General features: G+C 25.8%; 1 protein-coding gene across 1 annotated transcript in view; it reads right to left on the minus strand.

Annotated features, from left to right (window-relative positions):
* LOC111628816 (gephyrin-like) overlaps positions 1-17,645 on the minus strand; it is a 54,173-nt gene that overhangs the window by 13,885 nt on the left and 22,643 nt on the right. Inside the window, exons 6-15 of the mRNA XM_023372660.1 lie at positions 16,451-16,527; positions 15,133-15,264; positions 13,679-13,771; positions 9,203-9,258; positions 5,768-5,890; positions 5,008-5,066; positions 4,770-4,923; positions 4,000-4,124; positions 3,086-3,196; positions 2,539-2,621 (exon numbers count right to left, since the gene is read on the minus strand). Coding sequence (XP_023228428.1) covers positions 2,539-2,621; positions 3,086-3,196; positions 4,000-4,124; positions 4,770-4,923; positions 5,008-5,066; positions 5,768-5,890; positions 9,203-9,258; positions 13,679-13,771; positions 15,133-15,264; positions 16,451-16,527 — 1,013 coding nt within the window. The remainder of the gene's footprint in view (positions 1-2,538; positions 2,622-3,085; positions 3,197-3,999; positions 4,125-4,769; positions 4,924-5,007; positions 5,067-5,767; positions 5,891-9,202; positions 9,259-13,678; positions 13,772-15,132; positions 15,265-16,450; positions 16,528-17,645) is intronic.

Consider the following 17,645-nt stretch of genomic DNA (forward strand, 5'->3'; position numbering starts at 1 on the left):
AATAAATTTATAATCTTTATAATTTAAAATATAAAAACCCCTACTAACAAAGTGGACTTTACAAATAAATTTCTATTAATTCATTATTTACAAATAAATTTCTATTAATCAATTATATTCTCAATTCTATAGTTACTGCAAGAACTATGGAACTGCAGATCTTAATGGCAGTGTGATGGTGGCATTACAGTATGGGGAAAATACACAAACCTTCTTTGGAAACTTGTGGATATATTAATAATTAATTTTATTTCACTTCCTTATTTTGAAGTCAAATATAATTTGGAATTAAGTTACACAATGCAGCTGAAATACATCTTGTAATTCTTGATGCAACTGATGAATAATAAATATCATATTAGAAATTTTTCATGCAATTATTTATGAAGATAGCATCACAATGCCGGCTGCAATTTTTAATCTTTTAATTTAAAAAAAAAATAATGTGACTTTCAGTTTAGACTGGAAGTTTCTTTATAGTTAATCAGTGTCTTTAGCCCCTAAGCTTTCCATATCTAGTCTTGATTTACAACTATCTAACTCTGTTCAAGATTAACAAAGAACAGACAGATGATGACAGTGGGAATGTATAGGTCTATAATTTGAAAACTGCAGCCCAATTATTACTGATCAAAATTCTTATACATAAAAAAATTGAACCTTTACTGATAAATAAAAAGTAGAATTGAAATTAGAATACTGCCTAATTCTAATTTCAATTCTAATTTCAATTCTACAATTGATTTTCAAAATACACACTAAACAATTTGATTAGTCACTAATGGGGCTAAATATTCATTAACAGAGTTAATTATTCATACTTTAATTTGAGTTTTCAAACTTGTCTTACAACATTAAAAAGATCTCATACAATTTAAAAAGAAAGCTAAATCAAACAGAAATTTCACTTGTGTTATTTTTTAATTAATGAAATTTAAACCTCAGTTATTTTTAAAAGACCTTTAAAAATTTTAAAAGATAATAGTATATGAATAAAAATAAAATTGCATTAGTTATAATTCTTTGAAAATTAAAAAATTTTACAGGCTTTATTTTTTGTATTATTCTGAAAGCAATAAATAATTAATATCATTATTTGATAAACTGAACAACTTTCATTCTAATTTATATAATACTGTTAGAACAATATCAACATGATAGAATAAAGTAATTTTTATTTTATTTAATTGTAGTAGAATTTTTCAGAATACATGACATTTTGATAAAATACAAAATATGAAAATTTATTTAACTAAGCATCTGGTTTGCATTACCCTATTATATAATAGTAACTATACTTAGCAGTGAGAAAAGTTTTTCAATTTCAGAAACATTTTGATAAACATTTTTGTGTTATCAGAAGTATACATTTCATCTTTTATTACTATTATAGAAATTAGATTAAATAGAAAACAAACAATAAAATTCAATTTTCATAAATGACTTTATTGTTAGAAAAACTGACAGAAAGCACCACTGCACAGTAACTTAAAATTTTGTTTGTCTGTCGAAAATGCAAAATAGTCTCAACTTAGTATCTGAAAAATAATTTAGGAGTATCAAAATAGAAAAAATAAATTGTTCAGAAGTCAAGGACTGTCTATAATTAGTTTTCAATGACTGAATGAAACAGATATTTGAATGACTAGATTAACCAGCCATCTCTATTGCACATATTATTTACTTTTTGCCTTTAGTTACTACATTAAATTGTGATAACATAACCAGTTCTTTAAATTTTAAGGCTTATCACACCAGTGAATATAATATTACAAACAAAAGTAGTTTATTTTGTATCTACATTTTACAACTGACATAGAAAAAGAACTGTATAATGACTTAGATTAAATTAAATCATTGTAATTAAATCTTAAATCATTGTAACTTTCTATTCTATACTAATTGTAAAATTTAGATATAAAATGAACTACTTTCATTTGTTGATTCTGTTGCATTGTTTTGCAAAATCTGTTGCACTGATGTAACATATTCAGTGGTGTGATGAATCCTAAAATTTAAAGAATTGATTAGGTTATAATAATTTAATCTCTATTCCAAATAATATTTCAAATATAATCTTGAGATAAATGTAAATACTTATATATCAGTATAATGTAATACAATTTAAAAAAGCACAACTTCAACGACAAAAGATTTTAATATAGGTTTTTCTGGGGATGAATAGCTTCTAAATTATGAACAAGTACAGAAAGATATATTAATATAAACTAAGATTTGAATAGTTAATGTATAATTTAGTCTATTATTCATCTATATCTTGAATATCTATTGTATTATCATAAAATAATTCCTTTGATACTATGAACTCTATCATTAACATTCAGACTTAATAAACGCAAGACTGATAATTATCCTGATGATTCCCTAAATTTTATTTGTAATCTTGTGATTCTTAAATCTGATTCTTACTAATATATATANATCATAATATAGAATTTAAATTTAGTTTTATTGATAAAATGGAAATTAGGAACACAAAGTCATGTGGCAGGCCGACTTCTATTTGAAGACTTTTACCATTTGTAATAATTATATCTTGAATGATGGCATTGACAGAGAAAGATATTTTAAACAATTTTACATATTGAAGTGGAGAAGAGCTTCCAAATAAAAGTTAACTCTGTCATGTGACTATGTTCCCATGTTGTGAAAACAATGAATGTGAAGGTACTAAAGATTCTTTTGTATTTGTTTTCAGTTGGTGAATATTTTTAACAGTTCTTAATGTAATCTTTTTTATTAACTTTAAAGATTGAATAAAAATTTACAGATGAAAATATATTTCAGCTAAATAAAACTATTAAAACTTCTTCCAATTTATTGGTGATAAATAGAATGTAATAATATAAAAAATTATACTAACATTAAGATTATTTATAATTTGTATTCTTAAGTGTGACTGAAGATAATTAATTCTGAAGTCCTTGAATTATCTTTCTAAAACATATCTTTATAATAAATGCATTAATAGAAATGTTTACTCTATTTTATTCTGTATCTCACAAAACTTATGGATGCCTCCATAAATAAATTATACAATGGCATATTTTTTGTAAAATACAACTATATGTTATGTATTAAAACTACCTTTTCTCCCATTGAAACTCCTCCAGTTGTGACAATTACATCTGCATTTTGAAACATTTTATCCAATTTCATTTTTATTTCTTCTGGACTAAAAAAAGTTTGATTATTATTAATATATTTTGTAAAATTAAATTTTCAAAACTAAAAAGAAAATTAAAAATTTCAAATTTAACATATTCCTTCTATCAAAATTATTTCAAGCATTTAACTTCAAGTAAGTGATATATTAGAGAAAATGAATAAAGGATATTTAAGGAAAAGATTATTATTTAAAATTTTGTGCAAACATTCAGTCTATAAATTATTTTTATCTGCTTTTGTTTAAAATACTGTTTAATCCCGATTTACAAGTATACCTTGTTCTGAAAACCACAAATAAATTGAACTAAATTGAAATTTCATAAATAGGGACAAGTTTTCCCATTACTTCTTACAGCAAAATTTGTATCTTTTATTGAAATAACCACTCTTCCTATCCATTTTTCCCAAACAATATTAAAATGCTATAAAACTTATATTTGCCTATCAACCAAAATATAAATGAAATAAAATAAAACTGTTGATTAGTTCCTATAATATTGGTGAAAAAACAAAAATTACTTTTCTTTACAGATTAATTCATTGAATTTAGTTCTAAAGTCAATTGAAACATTTTACTACTACAGGAAAAGAAAAAACTTTGATTTATTAAAAAACAAAAACTTCAATTTAGAATTTTAATAAGATCTCTCTCAGTAACTATAGTTGTTGAAAGAGATTTTTTTATTAAATTTTAAAAATGAAATGTCAAATTGATATTGTGAACATACTGTAAATTGCATTCTGCTATTTTAAACTATAAATAAATAAATATATATTGAATATAACAATATTATAATAAATAAAAAATACTTGTCTTTAGCAATTCCTCCATCATATGTTGAAAAATCTTCAGTTTTAAATAATGCTAATAGTGTAGTCTTGTTACTATCTCGAATAACTCCTCCTTTTGAAGAATCATCACCAGGTTCAACAATCTAGAAATCATTTAAACCATTAAAAAATAGTTTTTATAAATAAAAAATATAGATCTTCAATACTTTAAAAATGAACATTTGTTTAGCTTGTTAATAAGTTCAAAAATTAAAATATCCTTCAGAAAACATTTCAAGAATTACTTAGAAAGTTAATTCACAAAATGTATAAAAAGCATTTTAGAAGACATCACTTAAATGGTCTCTAAAAATTTGATTATTGTTCTTTAAAGAATTATTTTAAAATATATTATCTAAAGTCAAACACTTAATTTTTATTTGCTCATCTTTATGGTTTCAGATACATTTTAAATATAATTTATTTTGATGTACTCTTGCATGTTAACTGACTGTGATCAGAATTAGTCAATATATTAAAAAAAATTATAACAGGTTTTTAGATAATACCATTACTATAATTTTAAAGCCAACATTACAGCAATTTGCTGTTTTAATGTTTTTGAAGGAAAAATGCAGCTATTAAAAATGTAGCATGAAATGACATTAAAATATAAAATATAAAAGTTATTTATCTATTTTAAATTAAAACAAAAGTTAAATTTTTAATAAATAAATAAATATAACAAATTAACAAATGCATTTGTATTTTCAAATATTTTTATTGTTACAAAAATATTAAATATTTACCTCATTTCCAGTAGACAGAATGCCAATAATAGGCTTCTTATATACATTTATATTAATTGGACCAACTGCAGCCAATATTCCTAATTCAGCAGGACCAAGTTTAGTTTGTTTAGATAAAATTAATTCACCTTTTTTTATATCACTTCCAACTGGTCTGAAATAATTCAAAAATATTATTTTAAAAAAAATACTGATAATAATTCGAAAAAAAATATAAATATAATTTTAAATGCGTCACCTTATGTCTTGCCCAATTTTAGGTTTTGTATGAATGACAATTTCTATTTCTGTTTTTCCCTAATATGAAACATAATAGTAAATAAAATAATTTGTGCTATTTACTTATTTTAAACTGTAACCCAATGTATTATAAAATAAATAAAATCAAAGCAGCTTCATTAATATCAGTTTAATTCATATATGCACACATTTACAAATATTTGGAATTAATAAATTTATTAATCCAGAATTAATTATTACATTAAGGAAACTATTGATAAATAATATGCATCATTTTTTACTTATTTTGAAATAAAAATTATCGTGATATGAAATTTCATATAATTCCTTACATTAAATGCCTTAAAATGCTAATTTACAAAAAGAAAAAATTTAGAAGTAAAATATTTAGGTATTCTATTTTCACTAGAGCAGTTCACCTAGTGATTTCAATACAATCCTACTATCTTGCATCACATCATGAAAAACTACATATTTTTGTAAATTTAAAACAATTTTTTATAAATAATATTAGTTTTATATAGATAAACGAAATAACTAAAAATAATATAAAAAAATAGATAAAGAAAATCAACAGTATAACAAAAGAAAACATTGTAATTTTAAATAATGCAGAGCAGAAAATAAATTCATGATGCTTAAAAATCAATTGTTCATATGAAGTGATATTTGATGAGACGTTAAGGGTGTTTAGTATCTCAAAGAAAATAAAATATTTTAAAATTTTCAAGATGTCTCTGGTTATGAATTTAACTTACATCATCAGATTGATTTGTAAGTTCTGTATCTTCAACTTGTACAACAGCATCAGCTCCTGAAGGTACAGGTGCTCCTGTACTTATTCTTATGCAATTTCCTGACATCAATTTGTATTCATCAGGCTAAATTAAATCATGAATAATTTTTAAATATTGTGCATAACTAGAAAATCTTTTGTTAAAAATAAAATTTTCAAATATAATTTTAACATAGATTTAATTACTGTAGAAGTTAATGACTTTTATAAGTAACAGTATATAAATAAATAATATGGCATTTGCCTTTTAGGAATGCATATCATATTGAAAAATAAAATTATATGAAAATTCTAGATCTTTCTTCACAAATTATCTAACTTTCTAGATTAAAAAAAGAACAAAATAAATGCAAACACTTCACACAATTAAAGAATATGGAATACATGCTTGTATTTTATCATATAACTTAATAAAATAAAGTAGAGCATCATTTATCCGAAAGCCGATCAACTGAAACATCAGTTAACTGAAAGAATTCCAGTCAGACTGTGTCGTGCTGAATAAAACGTTTTTGATACTAGATTAACTTCCAAAATATAATTTTTTTGTTTTTATATTTTCCAATATATTTATTTTGTTTGTACAAAATAAAGAAATAATTTTTAACGATACAATAGTCACGATTATTATTTTAAAAAGTTTACGTTAGGCTTACCATCGACGAAAATTCAACATGAAGTGACACACAACAGAAAAAAATTAAGATGAGATAGGTTAATATATTTTTTCATACATAATCAGTTATCCGGAAAATAAGTTATCTGAACAACCCCAGTCCCCAATTGATTTGGATAAACGATGCTCTACTGTATGTATGAATTTTGTGTATATAAATTTAAAAATTAGATTATATTCAATTCTCCATATTGAGCAAAGTGAATTTCAAATGAATTGATCAATATGAATAAACTTATAATACAGGACAATTTTAAAATCATCTCTATTTTCAAAAGTACAGTAGAACCTCGAAAACTCGGCCTAATGTGGACCGAAGGGTGGCCGAGTTTGTTAAAATGCCGGGTTATCGGGAATGGGGTTAAAAAAAAAATAAGTACAAGTGTTTCCTCAGAAAATACTGTACTGTACTTGTATGTATTGTTTACTTGAGAATATAACAGAGAATAAACTGCCCAAATACCCTTAAACAAAGGAAAAGTACGTCCTTTATGAAGGCATAGAGCCTTTACTACATGAAAATGAAAATTAATGAATACACTGTGTACAGTAATTTACCTGTACAGACAGACCTCAGAAAAATACTTTATGAGAGCTTTTATACTTTTATAAAGCTGTCTATAATGAAAATTAATTAACTAAGGATTTTTTTGCCCTGCTAGGGTGTGGTCGAGTTATCTGGTGTGCCGGGTTATCGAGAGCCGAGTTTGAAATTCTACTGTATCTATAATGTTTATTTGTATTATTTAATTACCAAATGAATTCTGTACGAAAGTATATCCACATTTTTAATCATAAAGTTGCAAGTACAGTGGGTGATCAGTTAATGAACAGTTAGGATAGCAAACAAATCGGATAGTGAACACTTTCGTGAAAGATTTTTATGATCAGACAACGAACACTTTACTGAACAAACATAAAAAGAAGCTACGAAAAAAATAATGAATACAGATTGATTTTCCCTTGTCTTCAGGTAACAATTCGAAACCTTTCAGAGTGCAGGAGACGTCAACATCAACGCTGAACCCGATATTGATCAGATAGTATTCCTCTGAATTTTGAAACTCCCCCTTGTAATTCCAGCTTTTCGTTTACTTTTCTGCCAAATAATTTTTATAATCTTCTCAAGACTGTTGGACAGGCACTTGTTAAGTTTTGCGTCAGTGTTTATTTACGAAAGTTTATTTATGAAAGTTTAACTGTCCTGTCAGATATTCATTAATGTTTTAATACCAAATTTCATCCAGGTCTTGCATTTAAATAATTTTTGTGATTTCTGTTCTCTGAATTTTTGTAAATACTTTTCTGAACTTATTATTTAAAAAAGAAACTGATAATATTATGGAGCCTAAAAAGAGGAATGTCAAAAACTGTGCTCACCGTAGTAACCAAGCAAGATATAACAGCCAAGGTAGAGAGTGGGCAGATGTCTGATGTTGCTAGGCAGTAAGGCTTGAACAGGTCTACAATAAACACAATTTTAGCTATGAAAAATATATCAAGAAGTCTCAAGCTGCTAATGGAGTAATGAAAATCACATCTGAGAAATAAAGAGCATTTTAGAGCTCATAATAAAACCTGAAATTGATCTGATGACAGAAGAACTCCAAGATTCTCAAATGAAGAATATCAAGAAACTCAGCGAGATGTATTTTCTTTTGAAAAAGGAAGACGAAAGTGGACTAATGGCGACATCTGCTACTAAAGATCTTTTGAAATGGTAAGATGTCAGAACAACGATCATCCAAGCGGCATCCAGAATAAGGTTAATGGGGTTGAGATCTTTACAATTATAATACTATTAATTACTTCCGAAAAATCCTGAAGAAAAGAGAAAAGCAATCAACATTGGACAGGTTCTTTAACTCCCACAAACAGAAAAAAACATGAATAACAACAATGCAAGACTGCATATATATGCATTTTTACTATTACATATAAATAAACATAGTAAAATAGTATATATTTTTTATTTTTTGGAGTCTCCAGAATGAATTAATCCAATTCTCATAAAAACCTGTGGTAAATCGATAATCAGTTAATGAACAATTCAGATAATGAACAAAGTCTTGGAACAGATTATGTTTGTTAACCGATCACACACTGTATATAACTGAAATAAACAATTATAAGTTAATTCATACTGAAATGTTTTTGAAGATATACTAATTTCAAAATTCAATATATTGTATCAATTTTAAAAGTGGATTTTCTACAGAAATGGCTTAATAAAATCTGAATACTTATTATTTAATATGTTTTCAATACAAAGTGAAAATGCCTTAGAAATGTGTGAAATAACTTTCATTTCTCAACATTTTAAATGCTACACTAGACAAGATAAGAACACAGTTTATTTCTATCCTTGTGCCATATCACATATTTTTTGTATAGTATATGTTTAATTTTGTTTATTAAAAAAGAGTATAAACTTTTTATTTATATATGCAGTTTGAAATAAATACTTTTAAAACATTTATTTAAATTTTCATATAATTTTTCATAACTTAAAATATTAAAATTAATCAAAATGTTTCATTTAACTTCTCTATTTAAAATTAAGAAATTAAATGAATGGATTATCAGTTATTATATTAAATGTAAAATATTTAATTATGAATTTTTATTACATTACTAAATTATTAAATTGATTTAAATTATAAAATGTAACAATTTTAAGAGAGTAACTGAATTTTATTTCTAACATTTCATTAGATATACCTTTTTTCCAGCAGTTACATCCCCTAAAACTTTTCTTTTTCCATCACCATCTGAAGCTAAATTAAATGCAATACAGACTCATAAATTGAAATTCATAAAATTTATTTATATTTCATATAGAATTTGAGAATAATAAATAAACCATATCAAACTGAAATATTTTATCTATTACTATTATCTCTATCATATTGTTTTTTTTTATCATGAAAAATTTTATAATATTGTTATTTTATTTATATTTAAAAATAAAAATAGAGTTTTCATTCACTAAAAATATTTGTTCTTCCATAAACATCCTGCATGTTCCTATTTAAAAAAATTTCCAGCTAAATGCGATATTCTACTGGAGAGGAAAAATATTGAGTCCAAGTTACAATCTAGACATTACTGATCTAATTTATTTTTAATAAACATTTATTGAAATAAATATTAAAAATAATTTCAATGACAAAGTTATCTATGTGTGTGTGTGTGTGTAAAGTGAATTAATATATAGATGTACGAAAACATAACCGATTGTGTAAATAATAAAAATATTTACTAATTATCTAAACATTTTATTATCTAATTTATTTTATTATTTTCTGTTTAACATTTTTTTAAAATCAGGTATTTTTTAAAAATGTTATTCTTGTATTATTGTATTATTCTTTTGTGTGTTAATTTTTTTCTTTCATTTTACTGTATGTCATTTGTAATTCTTCCTATCTTTTGAAACTGGAATACATCTAGCTGAAATTTCTAATATAAATGAGAGGTCCTAACTTAATTGTAACTTTACAAACTGAAATAAAATTTTTTATATAAGGTGACCTTATTTTAAATTATTGTATTATTATTTTGTACATATCTGGTTTTCAGATTCATTCTCTTCTCATTAATTTTATCATGTTTCAGCTGAAACTTATTAGTCATTCAAAACTTTAAATTTTTTCCCAAAATGTTAAGTGTACATGTTTTATTTTGCCACATGGAAGATTAATAGACCATTTATGGCACATCCTTATATAAGTGGCCAAGGATAATTGAAAAACAGGTATTAATAAATTGAAAAATTTTCATTTTATATATTATTATTTTTATAATTTAATTAAAATAATGGCTGAATTATACTAATTTACTAATCTCAGAAATTTTGCTGTTAAAATTAGTCTATAAATTAAATGAGAAGATTTAATTGCTATCATTTTAAGTATTAAAATTTTTAAATAAACATCATTCATATAAAAATAAAATATGTTTATGTATTATATACAGTGGAACCCCAGTTAACGAACGTCCTGGTTAACGACCAAATCGGTTAACTAACTATTATTTTGCAAAAATTTTGTCTCGGATAACGAACGTAACGGTATTTTGTGTCAAATTTTAGTTGGTGTTAGGCATGCGCGAGTTAAGCATTGTTTTTCCAAGTGTCTGTGCTATACTGCTTTTTTCAGTTTTGTGACTTATATATTTAATCAATATGGCATCCAAGAAAGAAAAAAGTCATAGTGGCAATAGAAAACGACAACGCAATATAAACTACAATGCGTTATCGCATTTGAGAAAAATTTTGATTAACATGTTAACTGCTTGTTGTAATATGATATTTTCCGTCAAGGGGGGCCAAAAAATGAAAATTTGATATCTAATAATTGATTATAACGTAAATAAAAGGGTCGATGTACAACAGTCAGGAGAGCGACGATAAGAAAAGTATATATAAACAAAAACCGGGGAGTCGTATGACCTTGAACCTGACACTTCTTTCTCCCAGGCAATAAATTTTACAACCCCACTGTAATTAGACGTCCTTCCCTACTTAAAAGTATTTACATCTGTGTGTTAAAGTATTTCACACTTTGTTTCGACTGCAAATGATGTTTTTTTTCTGTAAATATATATTAAAACGCACTTATATACTTTAATTTTTTTTTAATAATATTATTTACTTTATATGCGATAAAAGAGGATAATTAAACTAATTTTCGATATTTTAAATTATTTACTATTAAAATAAACCACTATCAGATATAAAATAGAGTTTTATTTAAAAAAAAACTACGACCGCCGACCTTGTATCGCATCACGACGCCACAAGACGCGCCGGCGGTCGTAGCTAGAATCTGTTTGCCATACGACCGCCAACGTTCGAAGCTAACTGAATAGATGTCCACGAGAGGCCAGCACTAAGCATGCAGAAAACGTTGTACGACGCCAGGAAAATTTAACCTTGAGTAAAATACATTGTTTACGTCTACCGGCGGTCGTATGGCGCAGTACGGGAATTTCCATTACGACGGTGCGCGCGTCGCATGGTGTTATACGTGTTAAAAGAGTAAGACAATCAACTTTAGATCAACTCCTTACGGAAAGAGTTTGTTTCTTTGTTAAGTTATGGCAACGCAACACTTGGGTGATCTGACTAGAGGGAATGCCTTCTGGGAGGTATTTTTAAGGGAAACTGGCCCCTATTTTGGTGTTACAGACATGGAGAAATCACGGAAAACTCCACGTGGCCAGCTCGTCTGAGCGCGGTGCAAACCCACGAAAGAACTCCCCGTGTTCAAGGTACGAAGACCACTTAGCCACTGGTGGGTTTTTTTTTTACCAAAAGACACTTCGACTCGAAGAATCTTCCGATGAAGTGCTACCCGTTATTTTTTTGGAGGGGATTGCCCTTCTTAGCATTAAGGTTCGTATATCTCCACTTTTATGCCACCAACTACAACAAACGAAGGTATGTTGTAGTTTATTACACTGCAATTTTATTAAACAGTGCTATTTTATTAAACAAAGTTTACATGTTTGTTGCTGTAATGATAGATACTACGTTTTCCTACATTTTCATCAAAGAAAATTACTGTATATTACAAATAAAATGACAAAAATTTCGGAGACTAGAACGGATTAATTGCATTTGCATTAATTTCTATGGGAAAAATTGCTTCGGTTAACGAACAATTCAGTTAACGAACGGAATCGTGGAACGGATTAAGTTCGTTAACCGGGGTTCCACTGTAAATATATTATTTTAATGGTTCCAATTTGTTTTAAAGTTGGTTTCAATCTGTAGCAATTAACTATAATTCTGTCAGAAGGGCAAGTTACAGCATCAATCTGAGGATACTGCTTCAAATTAAGTTTTAATTATGTAAATAAAGTTTTAATAGAAACTTTGAAGTAATAGAAACTTTGAAGCATACAATCAAGGAAAGATATCTTATATCTTATTAGATTTGAACATATAGTTATCATATTGAAAATTCTACTTTTATTTTACCAATCTGCAAATACAGATATCCACAGTTAAGATTAGCATGGTAATTAGGTTTTGAAAAAGTGCCATGTTATGCAAATCCATGCTATGCAAAACAGAATTAAGTTCCAAAAATTAGCAAAATTATACTACTGTTTTTACAATTAACAGAAATACCGTATGTTTATTAAAATAATCGATAATAACTAACAATCACAAACAAATATATTGCACATTAATATTAATTTTTTCTTCACTGCTAAACACCATTAAACAAGGACATTTTCTCTTTAGCAAAATAATATCTTCTGAGCTTTCCTGTTGACCTTAATCTCAATTATCAGCAATATCTTGATTTTTCTCTATATTTTTTCTTTTGGTATTTTCATTGCTCGCATTTGTCTATTTTTAAAAATTTAATCTATTAATGTAGTAACTTTCAATTTAATCTATAAAACAAAGTACAGCAACAGTCATTCAGGTTCATTTAGAGCACTATCACTGGCAATAGAGCATCTATAGAAAGCTACAATAAGAAGCTAGACAAAGAAGAAAAAATATTGTACAATCAGTTCTCATTAAAGAAAACCTGGTGAAAAGCATAAAACAACATGGATTTTAGAATATTGAAATTTTCAAATACAGACAACATGCATGGTTTTTAATTAAAAGAAAATTGAATGATGATGTTTTTACTTAAATTGTGACATTTTTATTCAGATGTCTCCAATTCTTGAACCATTTTAGAACTAAACTGTGTTGCAAGAGCGATTTCCCCTTTCTCCCTTTTCCAATTCTCAAACTGTTAAGAGTGAAACCATGTTGCAGGAATGCTGTATTGTACATGGGATACTTGTATATAAACATATTTTAATTGTTTTGTTCATTTCAAAAAAATTTGATATAAAATCCTATTGGCATTTGTGGACCAATAGTCTATACACCAACAGAATTTTTTATTGTCTGTTGGTTTGATCATTCCCATAAAAACTAACAAAATTGCAAAAAAAATTGTTATTGGTTTAAATATTCCTCTAGAATACAATTGCATTTGTCTATCTTTTGAAATAATAACTGGTTTCAATTGGTTACTATTTTTTAACAGATTTTTTTTAACAGACATCTGTACTAAATAATGTTTTTAATTCAAAATGGAATTCCATCCAGTATCATATAACAATACACTTAGTTTAATGATAATATATAAACATCATTTAATTTAAAAATATTATTACCAATTACTGCATATCCATCTTTTATGGAAGCAGGAAATGGAGGGAGATTATCAATTGCAAAAATATCTTCAGCCAAGATAAATCCAAGGCAATCTAAATGTAAAAATAACATATTAATCACTATATTAAAGATATAAAAATTGCTGTAATAAATTGAATAAATTTATTTTAAAAATTTTATGTTTAATGTCTGATATATTAATAATCACTAAAAAAAACTTCAAAATCTTTAAAGATAGCACATGGTCTCTACTAAACACACTATTTTTGCCTGATTTTCCCAACTGTCTATAAATTTGGCCTGACCAAAAGTACCATAATGGATTTCATACATGGGCTTCTCAAACATTCTTAGTGTGATGGTCAACTCATGTTTCAAAGTGAAAATTGTTGTTTGATTAAAAATAGTTAAGTAGATTAAATTATACAAAATGTTTAGTAACCATATTTTAAAATTACAGTTGAATTTATCTATCTTAAATATATTTATCTTGATAATCTTTCTATCTTGAAATTTATTTTTTCTCCTGCATTTCAGCCTAAATTCAATATACTATCCACATTTATCTCAAATAATTTTCTCCTAGACTGCTATATCTCAAATTATAGACTGAAGTGTCAATTACAAATTCAAAGCTCAGTGACACTTTGATAACATAAATTGTAATTGACAAACATCTCTTGGAATACTTTCATAGTTGCAATTAATGCTGTTTTTCTCTGATTGGTTATACAAGTATGTACTTGCTACTGCATTAATAAAATATCTTAACTCCAATCAAATCTATAACTGTTCACTGTATACGAACCTCTCTCAAAACCTGGACATGAGTATGCAACCCTTGGCATGCTGACAATGTCTTTTTGACATGCAACCAGAATTCACCTTATAAAATAAATATCCAACATTTTTTAATATATTTTTTTGTGTTTGTAAAGAATTTATCACGTTTCTAGAGTGTATATATTGGATTTTTGACTATTTGAAGAGATTATCTTAATACTTAAAAGACACCAATTAATAATATGATCCCAAAAATTTAGATTGGCATGGAGAAATTTTGCATCATTTTGTGATTTTGGCATGCACACTTAAAAAGGTTGTCTAGACTGACCTAGGATACTGCAGATATTATTCTAAATACCATCAATACATACATATACATACATATCAATACACAATTTTTCTTTATGATAAAAATTTCTTTTGAAATTTATTGTAAGATTTATTTTTTAAAATTTAAATAATCTATACATCAACCAAAGCTGAATATTATCAGGCTAGAAACGACTATAATACTAATAAATTAATAGACAATTTGGCATTAGAGTTAGGCGTTAGTATTATAGCCATTTCTAGCCCAATAATATTTGGCTTTGGTTGATGTATAGCTTTAAACGTATCAGGTATAGTAAGGATGTTTGATTATTTAAATAATCTTCAAAATTTTTACCTTTAAATTTAAGATATATTACATTCATGCTATCACATTCATCTATTATTAATTTTTGTGCATCTTGTACAGGAACAAGAGGATAAATTGAATGTCTAGGTCTTTTTGCAACACAAGACACATCTACTTTACCTAAAAAGAAAAAACTCACAATAATTACAAGTTATATTTAATTAAATTTCTTAATATATAGAAAAATTTAAATTTTAAAATAGTTTTAAATTAAATGCTACTTATTCTTCCAAATTGTTAAGTTTTTTTCTAAAATTATATGTTAAGATACAATTTGTGTGAATATATATCACACATATTGTATTGTTCACACACATTATATACACACACACATATACATATTCACACATTGTATCTTAACACATAATTTAAATAAATACATAATATATAAACAAAAATAAACACTGCAAAAACCTAAAAAACCAGCGATAAAATTATACATAAAGTGCGAACGTTTCGATCATGTTAAATGGGCATTGTCAGGCAAGACACTACTGTGAAGATAGAGGGGATTGCTGAATACGTGTGTAGGGGAAGGGTTGTAATTTTATTGCTGGTTCATTAGGTTTATGCAGTGTTTATTTTTGTTTAATATTTGTTTTATAACAGAATTCCAATCAAAGTTTATGAAATGTGCCATAAATTTTGTTATTGATGTTCTTTTATTTTGAAAAATAATTTTATTCTGTTTTGTTGTATGATTAGTTTTTGATTGAAATTTGAATTTTTTATTTGATGTTAAAATGTATAAAATATTAAGATATTAAAATAATAGATTAAATAGAAAACAAACAATAAAATTCAATTTTCATAAATGACTTTATTGTTAGAAAAACTGACAGAAAGCACCACTGCACAGTAACTTAAAATTTTGTTTGTCTGTCGAAAATGCAAAATAGTCTCAACTTAGTATCTGAAAAATAATTTAGGAGTATCAAAATAGAAAAAATAAATTGTTCAGAAGTCAAGGACTGTCTATAATTAGTTTTCAATGACTGAATGAAACAGATATTTGAATGACTAGATTAACCAGCCATCTCTATTGCACATATTATTTACTTTTTGCCTTTAGTTACTACATTAAATTGTGATAACATAACCAGTTCTTTAAATTTTAAGGCTTATCACACCAGTGAATATAATATTACAAACAAAAGTAGTTTATTTTGTATCTACATTTTACAACTGACATAGAAAAAGAACTGTATAATGACTTAGATTAAATTAAATCATTGTAATTAAATCTTAAATCATTGTAACTTTCTATTCTATACTAATTGTAAAATTTAGATATAAAATGAACTACTTTCATTTGTTGATTCTGTTGCATTGTTTTGCAAAATCTGTTGCACTGATGTAACATATTCAGTGGTGTGATGAATCCTAAAATTTAAAGAATTGATTAGGTTATAATAATTTAATCTCTATTCCAAATAATATTTCAAATATAATCTTGAGATAAATGTAAATACTTATATATCAGTATAATGTAATACAATTTAAAAAAGCACAACTTCAACGACAAAAGATTTTAATATAGGTTTTTCTGGGGATGAATAGCTTCTAAATTATGAACAAGTACAGAAAGATATATTAATATAAACTAAGATTTGAATAGTTAATGTATAATTTAGTCTATTATTCATCTATATCTTGAATATCTATTGTATTATCATAAAATAATTCCTTTGATACTATGAACTCTATCATTAACATTCAGACTTAATAAACGCAAGACTGATAATTATCCTGATGATTCCCTAAATTTTATTTGTAATCTTGTGATTCTTAAATCTGATTCTTACTAATATATATATTATATTATATATNATATATAAACAAAATCATTGCAATTTTTTTAAATGTGTGATAATCATGCAAACAGAAGTTCAATAAAATTCAACAAAGTCATTTAAAAAAATACCAAAAGAATAAATTTGAAAGTATTGTTTTGGTCTGGGTTATGTGAATGCCATTAGTCATCAGTGCTATATCATCTAATAATAATTGTTTAACAGGTATATATCCTTTCATTTTGCAAATATTCCATGTATGTTAGTTAGTAAATTATGTTAGGTTTAATTCATGATTATAATTTCTGTAAATATATATATCTGAAATCTTACAAGAGAATTTTTTAGAATTGTAGTTTTTTTTGTCATTAACAGAGATAATACTCTCAGTAAATAAACTATTCATGACTTTTATTAAATATATTCATTTCAGCATAAGATTCAACATTATGAATAAATCAGTTATTTACAATAAGTACAGTAGAACCCCAATTATCCAAGCACTGATTAACCAAGGTTCTGTATTATTCAAAGTGAACAATATTACAATATGTAATTGAATACACTACTTTTCTTATACTGTAATTCATAAAACAAAGTTTAAAACAATAACATGTTTCACAAAATGATCTTTTATTATTTAACTTTAATGTAAGAGAAATCACTCATATAAAAATATAAAAATTATAAAAATATAATTGCAACAAA

Source organism: Centruroides sculpturatus, unplaced genomic scaffold (genome assembly GCF_000671375.1).
Source record: "Centruroides sculpturatus isolate CEXI.00-Female unplaced genomic scaffold, Cexi_2.0 scaffold34, whole genome shotgun sequence".
Taxonomy (NCBI): Eukaryota; Metazoa; Arthropoda; class Arachnida; order Scorpiones; family Buthidae; genus Centruroides; species Centruroides sculpturatus.